The sequence below is a fragment of the Mesoplodon bidens genome (assembly GCF_964165515.1).
Source record: "Mesoplodon bidens genome assembly, chromosome: 8".
Taxonomy (NCBI): Eukaryota; Metazoa; Chordata; class Mammalia; order Artiodactyla; family Ziphiidae; genus Mesoplodon; species Mesoplodon bidens.
In genome coordinates this window covers 104,203,250-104,218,103 of record NC_138165.1, presented here as the reverse complement: position 1 = coordinate 104,218,103, position 14,854 = coordinate 104,203,250, and the positions used below count along the sequence as shown (strand labels likewise).

At 42.4% G+C, this 14,854-nt stretch overlaps 1 protein-coding gene across 1 annotated transcript in view; it reads left to right on the top strand.

Annotated features, from left to right (window-relative positions):
* Positions 1 to 14,854, top strand: part of DNER (delta/notch like EGF repeat containing) — a gene marked incomplete at both ends in the record, with an annotated part of 323,334 nt that overhangs the window by 245,357 nt on the left and 63,123 nt on the right. The window contains one exon of the mRNA XM_081243331.1: positions 4,028 to 4,252. Coding sequence (XP_081099457.1) covers positions 4,028 to 4,252 — 225 coding nt within the window. The remainder of the gene's footprint in view (positions 1 to 4,027; positions 4,253 to 14,854) is intronic.

Genomic DNA, 14,854 nt, shown 5'->3' with positions numbered 1-14,854 from the left:
GTTTTCAGTGACACCTTCCTCTCCTGGTTTTCCTCCTATCTTTCTTAAAACTTATCCATCCATCTGTCCATCCATTTGTCTATCCATCCACCTGTCCCTCTGTCTGTCTGTTCCTCCCCTGGGAATCATAAGCCTCCCCTGGGAATCTCCTCCTGTATTTTCCATTGCAGTTGGTAACAACACCACCAGCATTGTTTCCTAATCTGGAAAACCTGGGAATCACACTGTAATTATTGCTGCTTCTTACTAAACCGTGACTATTTGCCAGTCACTGTACCAAATGTTTGCCATAGATTTTTACATTTAAGCTTCATAAAAGCCATATGTTGTAGGCATTACTATCTCCACTCCATGAAACAGATGAGGTTGATTGAGTACTTGCCCATGGTCCCACAGTTTAGTGTGCAGAGATGGTTTTTGAACCCAGTTCCTTTTGGCTCCAAAGCCCATGCTTAACATTAAGTCACACTGAGAAACCACATAATCAGAGCCCTCAGATATCTTTTATTTACCAAAGAAATGACTTATCAACATTTTAAAATAGTAAGGGTTCAAACAAGATTCTGGATTTCAGATATTTCTTGAAAATTTAGAAGATCTGGTAACTGTCCTCACATTCAAATGGTAGCAGCTGGCTTCAGGGTGGCAGTGGCCACCCCCTTTGGAAGGCCATGAATTTTCCAGTTTGCCACAGTCCCTGCCACTCCCTACTGCCTTACAGTTGGCCCGCTTCCTTCATCAACATGGTCTGCTGGACTCCTGCTGGCATTTGAGTTTTTGACTCCTGTTACGTTGTGTCCCTAGGCCCTGCCCTCTCTTCAGTTCTTCCACCATCCAATTGGTCCCTGAACTAACAATGTTATGTTACTTGTAAAATAATTGTCCAATCTGCCTCACATTCTTTATCCCTATTGCTACAAATTGGTCCTTATGACCTCTCACTTCAGTTACTCTAGTAAACACCTGATTTCCTCCTTCCAGCCTCAAACTCCACTAATACATTCTCCACGTTGCTTGCAATTAAGCATATCAAAAACACGCAAATAGTTGATGTCCAGTGACCTTAGAATGAAGTGCAATCTCCTTAGTGTGGCATGTAAGATGTTCATGATCTGGCCTCTGACCAGCGCCCTCATTTATGCTTGCTTTCCATCTCCTCTTGGCCTCATTGAAATACTGGCTCTCCCCAGAGTCATGATCCTTCATATCTCCTCACCTTTTTATCCACCATTCTTTCAACTTGGAGTATTCTATGTGGATCGTATTAATATTTGTAACCGAGTATATCAACGTGAATGTAGAGTGATTTCTTTCCTAAAATTCATTTTTCCTTTATTTTGACTTGATTGGTAAGTCTCTTATTTCTTCTTTCACCAATATCCAAGCAGAATAGAAACACAGGGGCTTCCCTGGTGGCGCAGTGGTTAAGAATCTGCCTGCTAATGCAGGGGACATGGGTATGAGCCCTGGTCCAGGAAGATCCCACATGCCGCGGAGCAACTGGGCCCGTGAGCCGCAACTACTGATCCTGCGCGTCTGGAGCCTGTGCTCCGCAACAAGAGAGGCCGCGACAGTGAGAGAGGCCCGCGCACCGCGATGAAGAGTGGCCCCCGCTTGCCACAATGAGAGAAAGCCCTCGCACAGAAACGAAGACCCAACACAGCCAAAACTAAAAAAAAAAAAAAAAAAAAAAAAAAAGACTAGAAACACAAGTCCTGGTTATGTTTACACATCATAACATTTTCTTAATTGGGCGTTATTGACTTCTGTGCAGTATAGTGGAGAATTAAGAGCTTGGGCCTTGTATCCTAGCTCTGCCACCCACTAGCTAAGTAGACTTGAACAGGATACCTCACATTTCTCTGTCATCATCATCTCATCTGTAAAATGGGGCTACTAATAGTTCTTGTATCATGCAGTTACCCCAGGGCTAAATGAAATAATGCATGTGAAGGCTTAGAACCGTCTGGTGCATCTCAGCCCCTAGTGGATGTCAGCTGTTGCTTTTATTATTACCATGTTTCATTCATTCATTCATTCCGCATTGGACCGAGGAACTGTTCTAGGAATTTTGATATATGTCATTTTAGAACCCACAACAACTTTATGAAGAAAATGATTTCAGCCCTGTTTTTGGGGTGAGGTAGTAGAAGATGAGAGAGGTTAGGACTTGCCTTGGTTGTTCAGTTTGTCACAGGGTGAAATGTGTTTAAGTACGTTCTTTTCATTCAGAGTGAAATGGAATACATCTCATGAAGGATGGAGTTACATACCGCTCTTGGCTGCAAAGGGACTCTTTGGAGAATTCAAGTGTTATTAAAACTGATTGTGTGGTACATTTTTAGTATGATATTTAAAATGTCAAAGCTACAGAGAAGTTTATAAGATGTTGAATAACATTGGATTTTTAAAAAATTTTTATATTTCTGTACAGAAAAATATCAAGTTGATTGACAATTTATGAGTGATGCTTTAGATAAAGTCTGGGAACTATTTTTGTTCGTTTTATATATTCACTGTGTCCTGAACAACAAAAATTACCAATATTGCTGAGAGTTCTGTGTGAAGATGGTTAATATAAATTTAATTCTAGATGAGAAAAGCGAAGTAGAATATTGGAATAAGAACTGTATATGAATAAAATTATTTAAATTTGTTTCTAAAACTTGAATAGTCTTCACTTAATTTTCAAACTGCTCTTAAAATATTAAAAGAATAGGTTTTACCAAAGTATTGTTAAACACTTACTTGGACACATAGACCTATAGATTCATGTATATATGTCTGTATAATTAAAAAACTTTTTTAATTGAAGTATAGTTGATTTACAATGTTGTGTTAGTTTCTGGTGTACAGCAAAATGATTTAGTTATATATATATATTTCAGATCCTTTTCTATCATAGTTCATTACAAGATATTTAATATGGTCCTCTGTGCTATACAGTAAGAGTATGTATGATTTTTTAAATTGAGGAATACTGAAACGCATACACAAAACAAAATAAAAATCAGCTGCATGAGAAGTACATTTAAAATTTTAAAATATTAAACCCTTATTGAGGTACCATTTACGTATCATAAATTTCATGCATTTTAAGAGTACAATTCGGTGCCTTTTAGTAAATATACAGAGTTGTGCAGCCATCACCACAATTCACAATCCAATATTAGGATATTACGTCAACCCTAGCCGACCCTTTATGCCCATTTTTGGTCAATTTCTCTTTCTACAGCAGCCCCAGGCATCTACTTATCTATTCTCTATATCTATAGATTTTCTTTTTCTGGACATTCCTTATAAATGGAATTATACAAAATATGGTCTTTCGTATTTGGCTTCTTTCACTTAGCATAGGTTTTTTAGGTTCATCCATGTTGGAGCACATGTCAGAACTTAATTCCTTTTTGTTGCCAGACACTATTGCATTGCATGACTACACCACAGTTCGTTTTTCATTACAATAACCACATTTTTGAAAAGCATGTATTAAAGCAACTGCTAACAGTGGGTGCTTCTAGAGAAAGGAGTGAGGGACAAAGGGAGAAAGATGGGAGAAAGATTTTGTCATACTATTTTATATGGGTTTTAGTTTTTAAATTCAGGATTGTATCTTTATCTATTAAAACAGAATAAGGAATCAATTCCCCCAGCAATGTGTATTAAATAAGAGGTGAAATCACTCCACTGACCCCAATGCCACCTTCCTGAATCACCATTAATTTATTTTTGGCATCTTTCTAGTCTATACATACACACATGCACATGTACACATATAAATATATGTATGTCCCTGTCCATGTGTACATCTAAGCAATCATGTGTTTTGTATTTCAACCAAAATGGAAGCACAGGGCTTCATGGTTTAACCCCCGGTTACCAAAGCTAAGTAAACCCACCTTGTTGGGTTGTGCATTAATCAATTCACGACGGAGAAGAGTTAAGAACAGCAGCCCCAGTTTCTTGGTTATTAAGTGTATTGCGGTTTAATTTTTTTACCCCTCCCCGCTTCTGCATCTTCCCGCAGGCTACCTGGGCCCTGCCTGCGAGGAGAAGGTGGACCCATGCGCCTCGGGGCCCTGCCAGAACAACGGGACCTGCTACGCCGATGGGCTGCACTTCGGCTGCAGCTGCAGCGCAGGCTTCACGGGCCCAGCCTGCACGCAGCTCGTGGACTTCTGTGCGCTCAGCCCCTGTGCCCATGGCACATGCCGCAGCGTGGGCACCAGCTATAAATGCCTCTGTGACCCAGGTGGGTACGATGCATGGACAGGAAGTCCTTTCTTTCCCCAATCTCAAAGCCTTTTAACTTTTGCATCTGAGCACAGGTTTGGCCCGCTGTATGGGTTTACCTGTCTAAGTGAACCCCACTCATGTATGACACCCTTTCTTTTTAGACTTCCCCTAGGCAGGCTTTGAAAAGCACCCTTTCCCCTTTTCATGAGCATTTCACAGTCATTGTAGAAAAAGAAGAAAATACAAGTAAGCAAAACGAAGAAAATTAAAAACAGGCTTAATCTTATATAACAGCTTAATTATTTTGGACAATTGACTATAGGTCACTCCAGAGCTTTTACTGTATTACATATCTTTTATTACTGGGTTCTGAGGTTAACGGAACGTTTTTCATTTTAATGTGCATGCAAAGCAGAATGCAGTCCATTCAGAATCTTATCACCTTTTAAAATTATTACTCAGGGCACAGTCCGTGTTAGAGGACCTGTGACTTCCTGTGTCAATGTTCAAAAGTTCCATCATTTACTTTCCAAATGTTCTTCTGTATTGGTATCGCTGATTGTTTATTGTGAAAGTTTTGACGCTCAGAAGTCAGAGTGGTTACTGGTTCAAGTCTGTGTCCGCACAGCCTCCTGGTGTGGTCTGAAAAAACGCACACGGGGCAGCTCCTCCTGTCCTCTGGTTTCTACCCTGCCTGCGTCTGCATCCTTGCAGGAGCTGGCTCTTTAGAATATTTCTCAGCACAGTGATCCCCGCTGCCCCCGTCTCTGGCGCATCAGTATGGCTGGCCAGTCCCCTGGTTTGCTTAACCCCTGGTTCTGCCCAGTCACTGCCCTCCACCTTGGGTGCCAGCTGCCCTGTCACCCCATCTCACCTGCAGGCTTCCCCTTCTGGGGCTGAACCAGTTTTCCTTCCTCTGAGTTCCCACGATCAGCCACAATATCCCTTTCCTGGTCTTTAAAACATTATATTAATTATCCTTGTGTGTGTCTCTCTCCCCGTTGAGGGGTAGGAGGAAGTGTGTTCTATTAGTAACTCCTATATAACAATAAGCTACTATTTAGTGAGCTTAATCTTTCTAGGCTCTGAGCTGAGTGCTTCACGTCTCTGGTCCTTTTAGTGCCCTTCTGCCAGGTGGATATTGTTGAGCCGCATCTCCCCGAGGTATGAAATGCCTCATTCCTGCTTCAGCCACGTGTTGGTGGCCACACACCCACTCAGGCTGAGTCCAGGTTCCAACCCAGGTGCCCTGGTTCCACTGTCCTGTGCCTGGTCTGGAACTCTCAAGGGGCACATCTCATACTCATGAGTCAGCTAAAGGGGTGAGTGGGAAAAGCAACTAAGCATTTGAAGGGTATTGAAAAGCCTCTTTCATGTAGACGTTTTAATTCTCCGGTTTTGTAAACAATCATGGGATTGATATTTTGCCAAGTGGCCGTTTCCTTTCTGTTCTAAAATACAGAGGGGATGGGGCTGTTGAATCTGCCTGGTAATTGCATTAGCAGGATTCTCCAGAGAAAAGGAAGAGAGAGAAAGAGAGAGGGAGAGAGAGATGGAGAGGGAGGGAGAGAACTTGCTGGATTTAAAGGAATTGACTCAGGCAGTTGTGAGGACTGGCAAGTTAAAAATGTAGTGCAAGCCGGCAGGCTGGCCACTCAGGCAAGGAGTCTACATTACAGTTTTGAGCCCGAATTCCTCCTTCCTCGGGAAACCTCAGTCTTTGGTCTTAAGACCTTCAACCGATTGGATGAGGTCCACCCACATTCTGGCGGGTAATGGATTTAATGAAAGCCTACTGATGTAAATGCTAATCTCATCTAAAAACTACCTTCACTACAACATCTAGACTGGTGTTTGACCAAATATTCAGGTCCTGTGGCTTAGCCAAGTTGACACGTGAAATTAACTATCCCAGTAACATTTGGGGGTTTTGCATAAACCTCGTGGGGAAGGAGTTTCTGCAACCCTACACATGACACGAGGACACTTTTCTGCATGGACACGCGTCCTCCCCTGTCAGTCAGTGTGATGATGGGAGCCGCTGCCCCCTTGGGGACCAGTGTTCTTCCATGGGCCTTGCAGGCACGTGCCATGGCCTCGGGGAGCTGAGGGGGAGCCCGGGCAGTGTGGTGCCCTTGCCTGTTGGGAAAGTGGGGCCCCAAGACCACTTTGTGTTTGCAGATGAAATAAGCTGCACTTGTCCCGGGAGAGCAGTCTTCCTCATGTCATGACTCATGAGCACGCCGCTCCCAACGCCCTGCTCTGGATGTCATAACACACAGAGTAATAATAATCCCCTTGACCGCCATCTGGAGCAGTACCTCAGAGCATCCTCCACACATGTCTCCTGGGAGTCCTGGTTCCCTCCGTGAGCCCAAAGGGAAGAATCACATGTCACAGGACCGGGAGGCGGCTTTGTTCCTCCTCCCTTTCTCCTCTGACTTCCGTTCTTAAACATATTAAACTTGCCCTTATATTTAGTTGGTGTATGTTTAAAACTTGAAATGGGATGTGGGTATTTAAAGAGACATGTGGCTTTTTAGTAATACCAAGTAGAGTCTGTCAACATGTGTGCAGATGCTTACATGGTCCTAAGTAGAAAATATGCTGCCTAGTGTCTCTCTGTCCACCCAGGGAGCAGTAGCTGAGGGTGGGAGAAAGGACCCATGAGATCCCCACTCGTTGACTGTCACTGTAGGAATTTACAGGGCATTTCTGGGCCTCGGTATTTACTTTCACTAATAATGTCTTAGATGCTCGTGAGTTCAGCTGCAGTTGGGATCACAGACTAGACCTGGGACAAGTTACTGACCACGTCCTCTTGCTGACCATGATCTTCTGTCGTGTGTAAGAGCGTTAGACGAGAGACACGCAGTACATTTCCTCTCAAGGAGTAGTAAGCGTGATTGTGTCTTTCTATCCATGGAGATTCCAACACTTTTCCTTAAGCCAAAAGGGTGATGTGTCTCCTGTTGAAGTTCCTCTTTCCCCTCTGCTGTTCTCTGCTCAACCTTCATTCATGTCCATTTGGAGCATTTAGCTTGGTAAAGCCAGTGCCCAGCTTCTAAGGGGCCTTGAAAAGCCTGAAGAAATGTGTGTTCCATTCCTGGATGCCTGCATTTAGTAGGCAGTCCCCCGGGGTAGAGCCCTGAAGCTCTATCAAAGCTCTCTCATCGAACTTGGGAGATAAAATTGCTTTTAGAGGGGTTGCTTCCTCAGATCATTAGGTGACATTGTGTGAAATAAAAAAGGCATCTTAACATCTGGCAAGAATTTACATTCTAAGAGGTGAAAATAACAGTGCTCTGAATGCGAAATTTCTAGTCTTAAATCTTTCGGAGCATGTAATTGCTTTACCACTAGTTTGCATAATAGAAGAATCTCATGAGTGTAGGTGAAATTGGGTGTCTTGCTCAAGAGTGGCAAGGCTGATCCTCTGTATTGAGAGCAAACAGGCCCCGTTGCATAAAATGGCAGCAGATTGAAATCACGTCAGGTTGATAATTAGCTCCCATCTGACAAAATGCCATTTGGATGACAGCAAATCAGATTTGCCAGGTGCTTTATTTTCAAACCTCATTTTTAGCTTATTGGGCTAGGGAGTTCTGATGGGATTTTAGTATTAGATAATAAAATGTCAGCAGTGAGTAACCACTGAAATGTTATCTTTCAGTGACAGTGGTAAGTGATAGGCCACATGTACTCTAAAAAAATTACAAATCAAAATCTCCTAAGGACTTGAGAAAGTGAGAACTTGGAGTCCAACAAACACTGTGGGAAGCAGGGCCACAGGGCCTGGAGTCGCCTGGCACCTGCTGTTGCCCCTGAAAGTAGAAGATGATGTCTCACATGTTCTCAAAGAAGTGGTGGCATCTGGAGATGCCATTTGGGTGCTGACCAGTCCTGGAAGGAATCTCTGGTAAGAAGGGAAGTGGTTTGCCTGAGTTCACTCGTCTTGGCCCCTGCCTGATACACTTGAGTTATTACTCTGACCTTGTCTGTTGAATTGAATGAACCTTGCCATTACAGAGTGTGCCTTAAGTTACTATTTAAGGAGTTTATAGTATAAGGCATTAGAGGATTTTTATATGGAAATACAAATAACAGTTTTCTTTTTTTTTTTCCATGAATAACTTTTGATGCTTATCAGTTGTCATAGGGTAGACCTGGGCCAAGTTGCTGTCCATGTGTCTCTGCTGATTCTTCTCCATCATAGGGCTGGCAACTCAATTAGACCATCCAGACTATAAAAGAAAGGATGTTTAGACTTTTTCCAAATGAATTTTTTTTAAGGAAATTATATTTATAAGAATCTCAGGTACTGTTTTTTCTATTTTTGACATCCTTCCATATGGCTGCATTTCTGGTTGGGATGGCCTGAAAGACACAGTTGGCATTGCTTCCTTCTGTTAGACTCAGACTTAGCAATATCAGCATTCTGATAGTGTCTGCTGGAAACAGAATCTAAGATAAGACTTAATGGTCAGGATTTAAGTAGCAAGTTAACAGCAGTAAAGAAAAATGTACACCTACAATGGTATGAAAACATTTAGCTTGATAATGAATACCTAATTGCATTTAGATTCCTGGATGAGTACAGTGGATAATTTTCGTGTTTTATTAACTAGGAAACCTTACCAGGTTTACTAAGATGAAGTCACTTCTTGTGTTTAACATGCTCTAGGAGGGTCCCGATCTGTATATCATATTATTCTTGAGTATCATTGCTTTTATAGAATATATTGCCTCCTTTCTCCACATCCTAATCCTATATCATGCCCTTCCTCTGTTATATTTTGAAATACGATAACTGCCCTCCCCATTGGGAACCCAGATAGAATCCGGTCTACCTCGCTGCAGCAGTAGCAACTCTTCATAATCTGTACTTCACCTAAGAAAACGTTTAAATCTCTTGACATCACGATGACACTAAGAATTGAGAAAGAGAAGAGTAGCCCCTGACATCTGCGGGCTTGTTGGACACTTACAAGCAGGCCTTGGAGTTGTTAAGAGCTGGCCTGGCGACCACAGCTGGGCCGTGGTGTTTCGTGTTGCACATAAAGACGTAAACACCCACACTGAACACCGACCTCAGACACACGGTCACTCATAGGCCATGATAAAGTGAGACAAACAAGATCGTGCCATAATTTTGTCTAAGTACAGATAAAAACAAGGTCACCATGCAACCCACAAAATACCAAACATCCCCTTTGATTGCAAATAAAATGAGGGCCAGCTGCTTGTTCACCAGTTACAGCTTTAGCCTCGGTCTAGCCTACTCCCACCCATAGAAAAGATTCATTGCAACACTCAAGCGTAGAATTGCCCCTGCTTCCTGACAGCATCCAGAGTGACTCCTTCCCAAATCGCCCAACCAGAGTTCAAATCCTATAATAAGCCCCATCTAACACCCTCTGACTGAGACACCCCGAGATTCCCCTTGCTGTAATGAGTAAGAAACCCAACTGCATCAACTACAGTTTTGTCCATGGTGGCCTTTGGTTTGAGAGCATTGGCAGGACTTAACTGATTAAAATGCTCAAAATACTGAGTGTTCAAAATACTGATTGAATTTTCGTATTAACAATAGTTCAGTCAGAATTTCCAGTGAATTGGAAACTGAAATGTTGTTTGGATTTATACATGGGGGAAGGTTGCTATGGAACAAAAGTCCTAGGTGGGGTGGGGGTAAGTTCAGAGAACAGGAGATCCAGTTGGCTGTAGGATAAGATCCACTGGATGCAGTGATGGCCATTAAAGCTGGAAATGCTGATTGGGGCAGATTGGGGTGAATCTAGTTGCTAAGGAGTTCAGAAAATGAAGACTTGGAAACATTTTGCATCAGCAGTGTATTTGAACGGATCTGTGTTTTTGAAAGATTATTTTGATGGAATTGGGTGATTTCAAGAAAGATTGGGTGACTTTCAGAAAGATTATTTTGATAGAATTAGATATTACAGTCAAGAAAAGATGATGAGACAGGAGATCAGTCAGAAAGCTCAGGCAAGTGGAAGTGAGGTCTTGAACTTAATGGCGGTGGGAATTGGAAGGAGGGACCTGAAATCTGTCTGAGGAGTGGGATCATCTGAGCTTGGTTGTCACGTGACTGTAGGGACCAGAGGTGAGCGTAGAATCAAAGGTATTGCTGAGGCTTTAACTTGGGTAACTCAGAGAAACAGGGAAATGTGCAGAAGGCCTTTGGGAATGGCAGGCCAACCAAGTGGATGTGCCAGTCAGTTAGTTGTTATTTGTGACTGGCATTGGGTCCTGAGCATGACACCAGGGAGGTAAGGAGGGAGTTCCTGGTGTGTGGGTGCTAGAGAAAGTCAAGGGAGCTATTAAGATAGATGGGGCGAGAGTATAAACCGACAGGGGAAAGACTGGTGAGAGTGTTAGGGGATTCTTGCACTGAGGCGGGGGCTAGAGGCAGCAGCAGCAGAGGTTGGAGGAGGCCGCTGGGACTGGGAGGGTCTCTGGGGAAGGCCAAGCCGTGGAAGTTCCTGGGAGGACAGGATGGTGGAGGGGGGGACACTGCCCAGGGGCGAGGAGCTGAGTCAGGCTTGCCCAGACGGCCAGACACTAAGGGACCTGTCCTAGTGGTGTTCACAATTACCCCCGCGGCCATTCTTCATCACCATTTTGTTTTGATTCTAATTTCGGGGCGTGTTCAGGGAGTCTTTGTGATATTTGCCTTCTACTTTAGGCTGGTGACCTGAGGGATTAATACGAGGGCGGGAAGGACAGTGGTAATGAGTGAAGGGCACTTGCTGGTGCTGCATAAGGAATTTTGATGAGATTCTTGACATTAAAAATCGATCCACAGTCTATTTAACCTGCTGTAAATGCCTAATCCATATGGATGAAAGTGTTAATGAACTGGCCTTTAATTAGGGAGGGATTTCTGCCCCCACAGCAGCACTTCAACTTCAAATCTTTCCGAATGCATTCTTGGCTGAACTCTTGTTGAAAAGGTAGGAGATTTACCTCCCGGCAGTAGGAATTGGCATGGTCTGCGAGGACGGCAGAAATCACTTTACATCTTCTTACCTGGAATGGAAGTCAGAAGTGGCAGCTGATAACAGCTTACATCACTAACCAGTGCATTTCTGAGGATGGCTCTGTTTGAAGCACTGCCAACACATAATTTCAGGAAATTCTTATCAAGCTCACGGCCATGGAAGTCAGATGGGAACTTGTTTAAAACTGTTTTGTCACTGAGCCATTGACTCTTGCTTTGTGGTTGGAAGTTATTATGATCCGATTGCTAACATTTTTTGGCTTGCTGAGAATGGCTGGGAATTTGGAAATTGAGAATTGAAATTTGGCATGCCTTGCCTCTCATACCAGGTGTGAGGGAAAGGGCTTTGGGCTTAGAATTGAGTAGGACCGAATTTCAGGGCTCCTAGGGGACACTTCAAAGCCATGCTTGAGGAGTGGCCTTGATCGTGGTCCGAGTGACTTTTGAGCAATAGTTTCTGACTTCCCAGCACAGAGCAGCACGACGTTGACTTCCAAAGAAATCGAACTGCTCGTAGGTAGGTGAGCCACTTCTGGTTTTGTTTCACTGCAGATTCAGCGGCTTCACAATTGATGCTGAGGGCTACCTGTAACTGAGACTTTTGATTTCACTTGACCTTATGTCTGCTGGATGCACCTAATTAAAGAAACTGCTCTTCCACAGAGCTTTTATATGTTTGAAAATATCAAATTTCCCACTAGAAAAAGAATCACAAAATTTATGTTTGCTTCAAAGAAGAACAGAGGTGCAGATAATATCAAATAATTTTTAAAAGTAACACTGTCTTGGGACTGTTTTGCCTCTTGACTTTATTCTTTTTATAGTGATGGTTTCAAATATTTGTGTATTTCTGAAGGGGAGGCAGTCTAGAAACATGCCAAGGTTCAGAACACACAGTCTGGGTTCCAAAGGATATGCAGGTGGTAGATAAAGAGTTTTAAAAAATAAAATTGAATTTTCTAGCTATAAAAAAAATCGTTGAATAGGCAAGTGTAATAATCTTTCCTCTTCATATCTGACTTTTGTTTTTTAGTTCTCTGCCTGAGATAGCTCTGATGTCCAGAACTTTGATTTTCCACTGCTTTATGACCTCCTAAATGAATAAATGCCTTATTATTATTAGGCATCCTTAATATTCATTCAGTAGAGGCAATAGGAATAGAATTGAGGATTTACTAAAATTATTGAGTTCTGACTCCAATTTATTTACATTTTGAAATCTTCTTTGTAATCTGGTTGCCTCGAGGTACAGTTCTGGTGGTTAATTTTCTCCATGAAGTTCTTTAGCTAAAGTCCTAACTCTAAGAGTCAGCTTGGCCCTTATGAGTTTACAGCCCTTGGGGATGGTGGCCAAGTGGGAGGTATGTGCTTCTAAAAATACTCTTGAATGACTATGACGCATTTCCATAGTGTTTAACCATCTTTAGGATTCAGCATGTTTACTTGAGAATGGCAATGACTAATAATAAAGAGTTAGAAGGTTGCACTGTTGCATTGTCTCTTTGAATGTCCCCAGTGATATGAGGGTGAAAGTAAATATACCTGGGGAAAAACATCTACGTCTGCATTGCAGAGTCCATGCACCAGAATTTTCTGGAAAAATGCCAATCACAAGTTTTGTTTTGCATCACACAAACACCTTGGTACCAAACTGTGTCTCCATGAGACTGCATTTTATCACTAGAAACAGCACAACTTTGTCAGATCATGTTTCCCAATTTTTGGTTCATAAAAATCTTTGTAGGTTGCCATTTTCTTAAAATTTTTAAATTAAAAATTGTTTTCAGTTTTACTGCAATTTAATTGACACATGACTTGTTTAAGTTTAAGGTGTACAGAATGTTGATTTGATACATGTGTATATTGCAGAATGATCACCTCCAGAGTGTTAGTTAACACCTTCCTAATTACTGTTTCTTTTTTGTGGTGATAACATTTAAGGTCTACATGCTTAGCAACTTTGAGGTATATAATACAGTGTATAATTAACTATAATCACCATGCTGTACCTTAGGTCCTCAGAGTGTATTCATCTTATAACTGGAAGTTTGTACCTTTGACCAGCATCTCCCTGTTTTCCCCACCCCCAGCCTCTGGCAACCATCATTCTACTCTGTTTCTGTGAGTTCTGTCTGCTATTTTCTGATAGTGTTCTTTTCAGCTAAAATGTTGTTCCTGTGGGTCAAGGAAACTGCATAAGAGGATGTGGGGAAAAATTGTGCTCACTAATCTGAATTTAGACTTATCTCTCCTCCTCTGAACAGGTATATGTGACTCCCAGTCACACAGTGAGAAATTATAAATGCTTGCCACCTCTATACCCTTATTACCTTCCCTCATTTTGGCCTTCCTTTTCAAATTTGGCATCTGCTGTTGGTTTGGGATTTCTTTGCATCACTTTTTTCCCTGAAGCAAATCCCAAGAGGAGTGTAATTTTGTTTAGTCTCCGTGTCTGTGGCTGGCAGGTTATTTGACTGCACGTTTCACTCTTGGTTTATTTCTATGCCTGTGACTGGTGCACGTTCTGACTGTGTTTTATGGTTGGTTTATTGATATGCTGAGGGGAGGCCATGGCTATTACCAAGCATTACCGTGCCATATCTAGCCCTTGCCATACGTAACTCTTACCATTTCCTTACATTTTTGAGAATCAGAAGTTGGTGGGAGATGTTGTGTGCATTGCTATTCTATAACTCAGGTATTCTCAAACTTGAGTGTGCTGATCAGAATCAGGTAGAGGGCTTATGAAATCTCAGAGCTCTGGACTCCACCTGCAGAGTTTCTGATTCAATAGGTCTTGGGTGTGGCCTGCGAACTTGCATTTCTAACAAGTTCCCAGGTGATGCAGATGCTGCTGGTCTGGGGACCACACTGTGTGGACCACCGGTCTAGTGTGATGAACATAGACACACGCCCTCGTGAGGCCAAATGGCGCAAAAGAATATGTTGTGATCACTGGGTGAGTGGCAAATTAAAATCAAATTTAACCACAGTTTGTGAAATAAATTAAAAGGAATAAAACATTTAAAAAACTTCCCTGTACTTTAACCTTTTAAAATTCCTCTTTGTTAACATACATACTTGTGTGAAAATAGTCATCTAGGTTTTATTTTCTTTCCAAGGTGCCTATTAGAACCCTACCCTTTGATTTTGTGCTGCCACCCATCTGTTGCCTGTGCTGTGCCCTGTGTCCATCTTGGTGTGTTTGTTTCATACTAAAAACCTCTAGAATGTGAGGGCTTTATGCCTACTTTTTCTTTTCCAGATCTCCTCATCTCAACTACAAGCCAAGTCATTTTTACATGTGTTTATAAACATCCCAGAGAATCAATGAGGTTATAAGGTTATGCCATTAAAATAATTTACTTACTGTTTATAGGGCTTCCCTGGTGGCGCAGTGGTTGAGAGTCCACCTGCCGATGCAGACTGGAGCGGCTGGGCCCGTGAGCCATGGCCGCTGAGCCTGCGCGTCCGGAGCCTGTGCTCCGCAACAGGAGAGGCCACAGCAGTGAGAGGCCTGCGTACCGCAAAAAAAAAAAAAAAAAAAAAAATTTACTTACTGTTTATAACTAAACACATGTACCGCAATAATCGTTA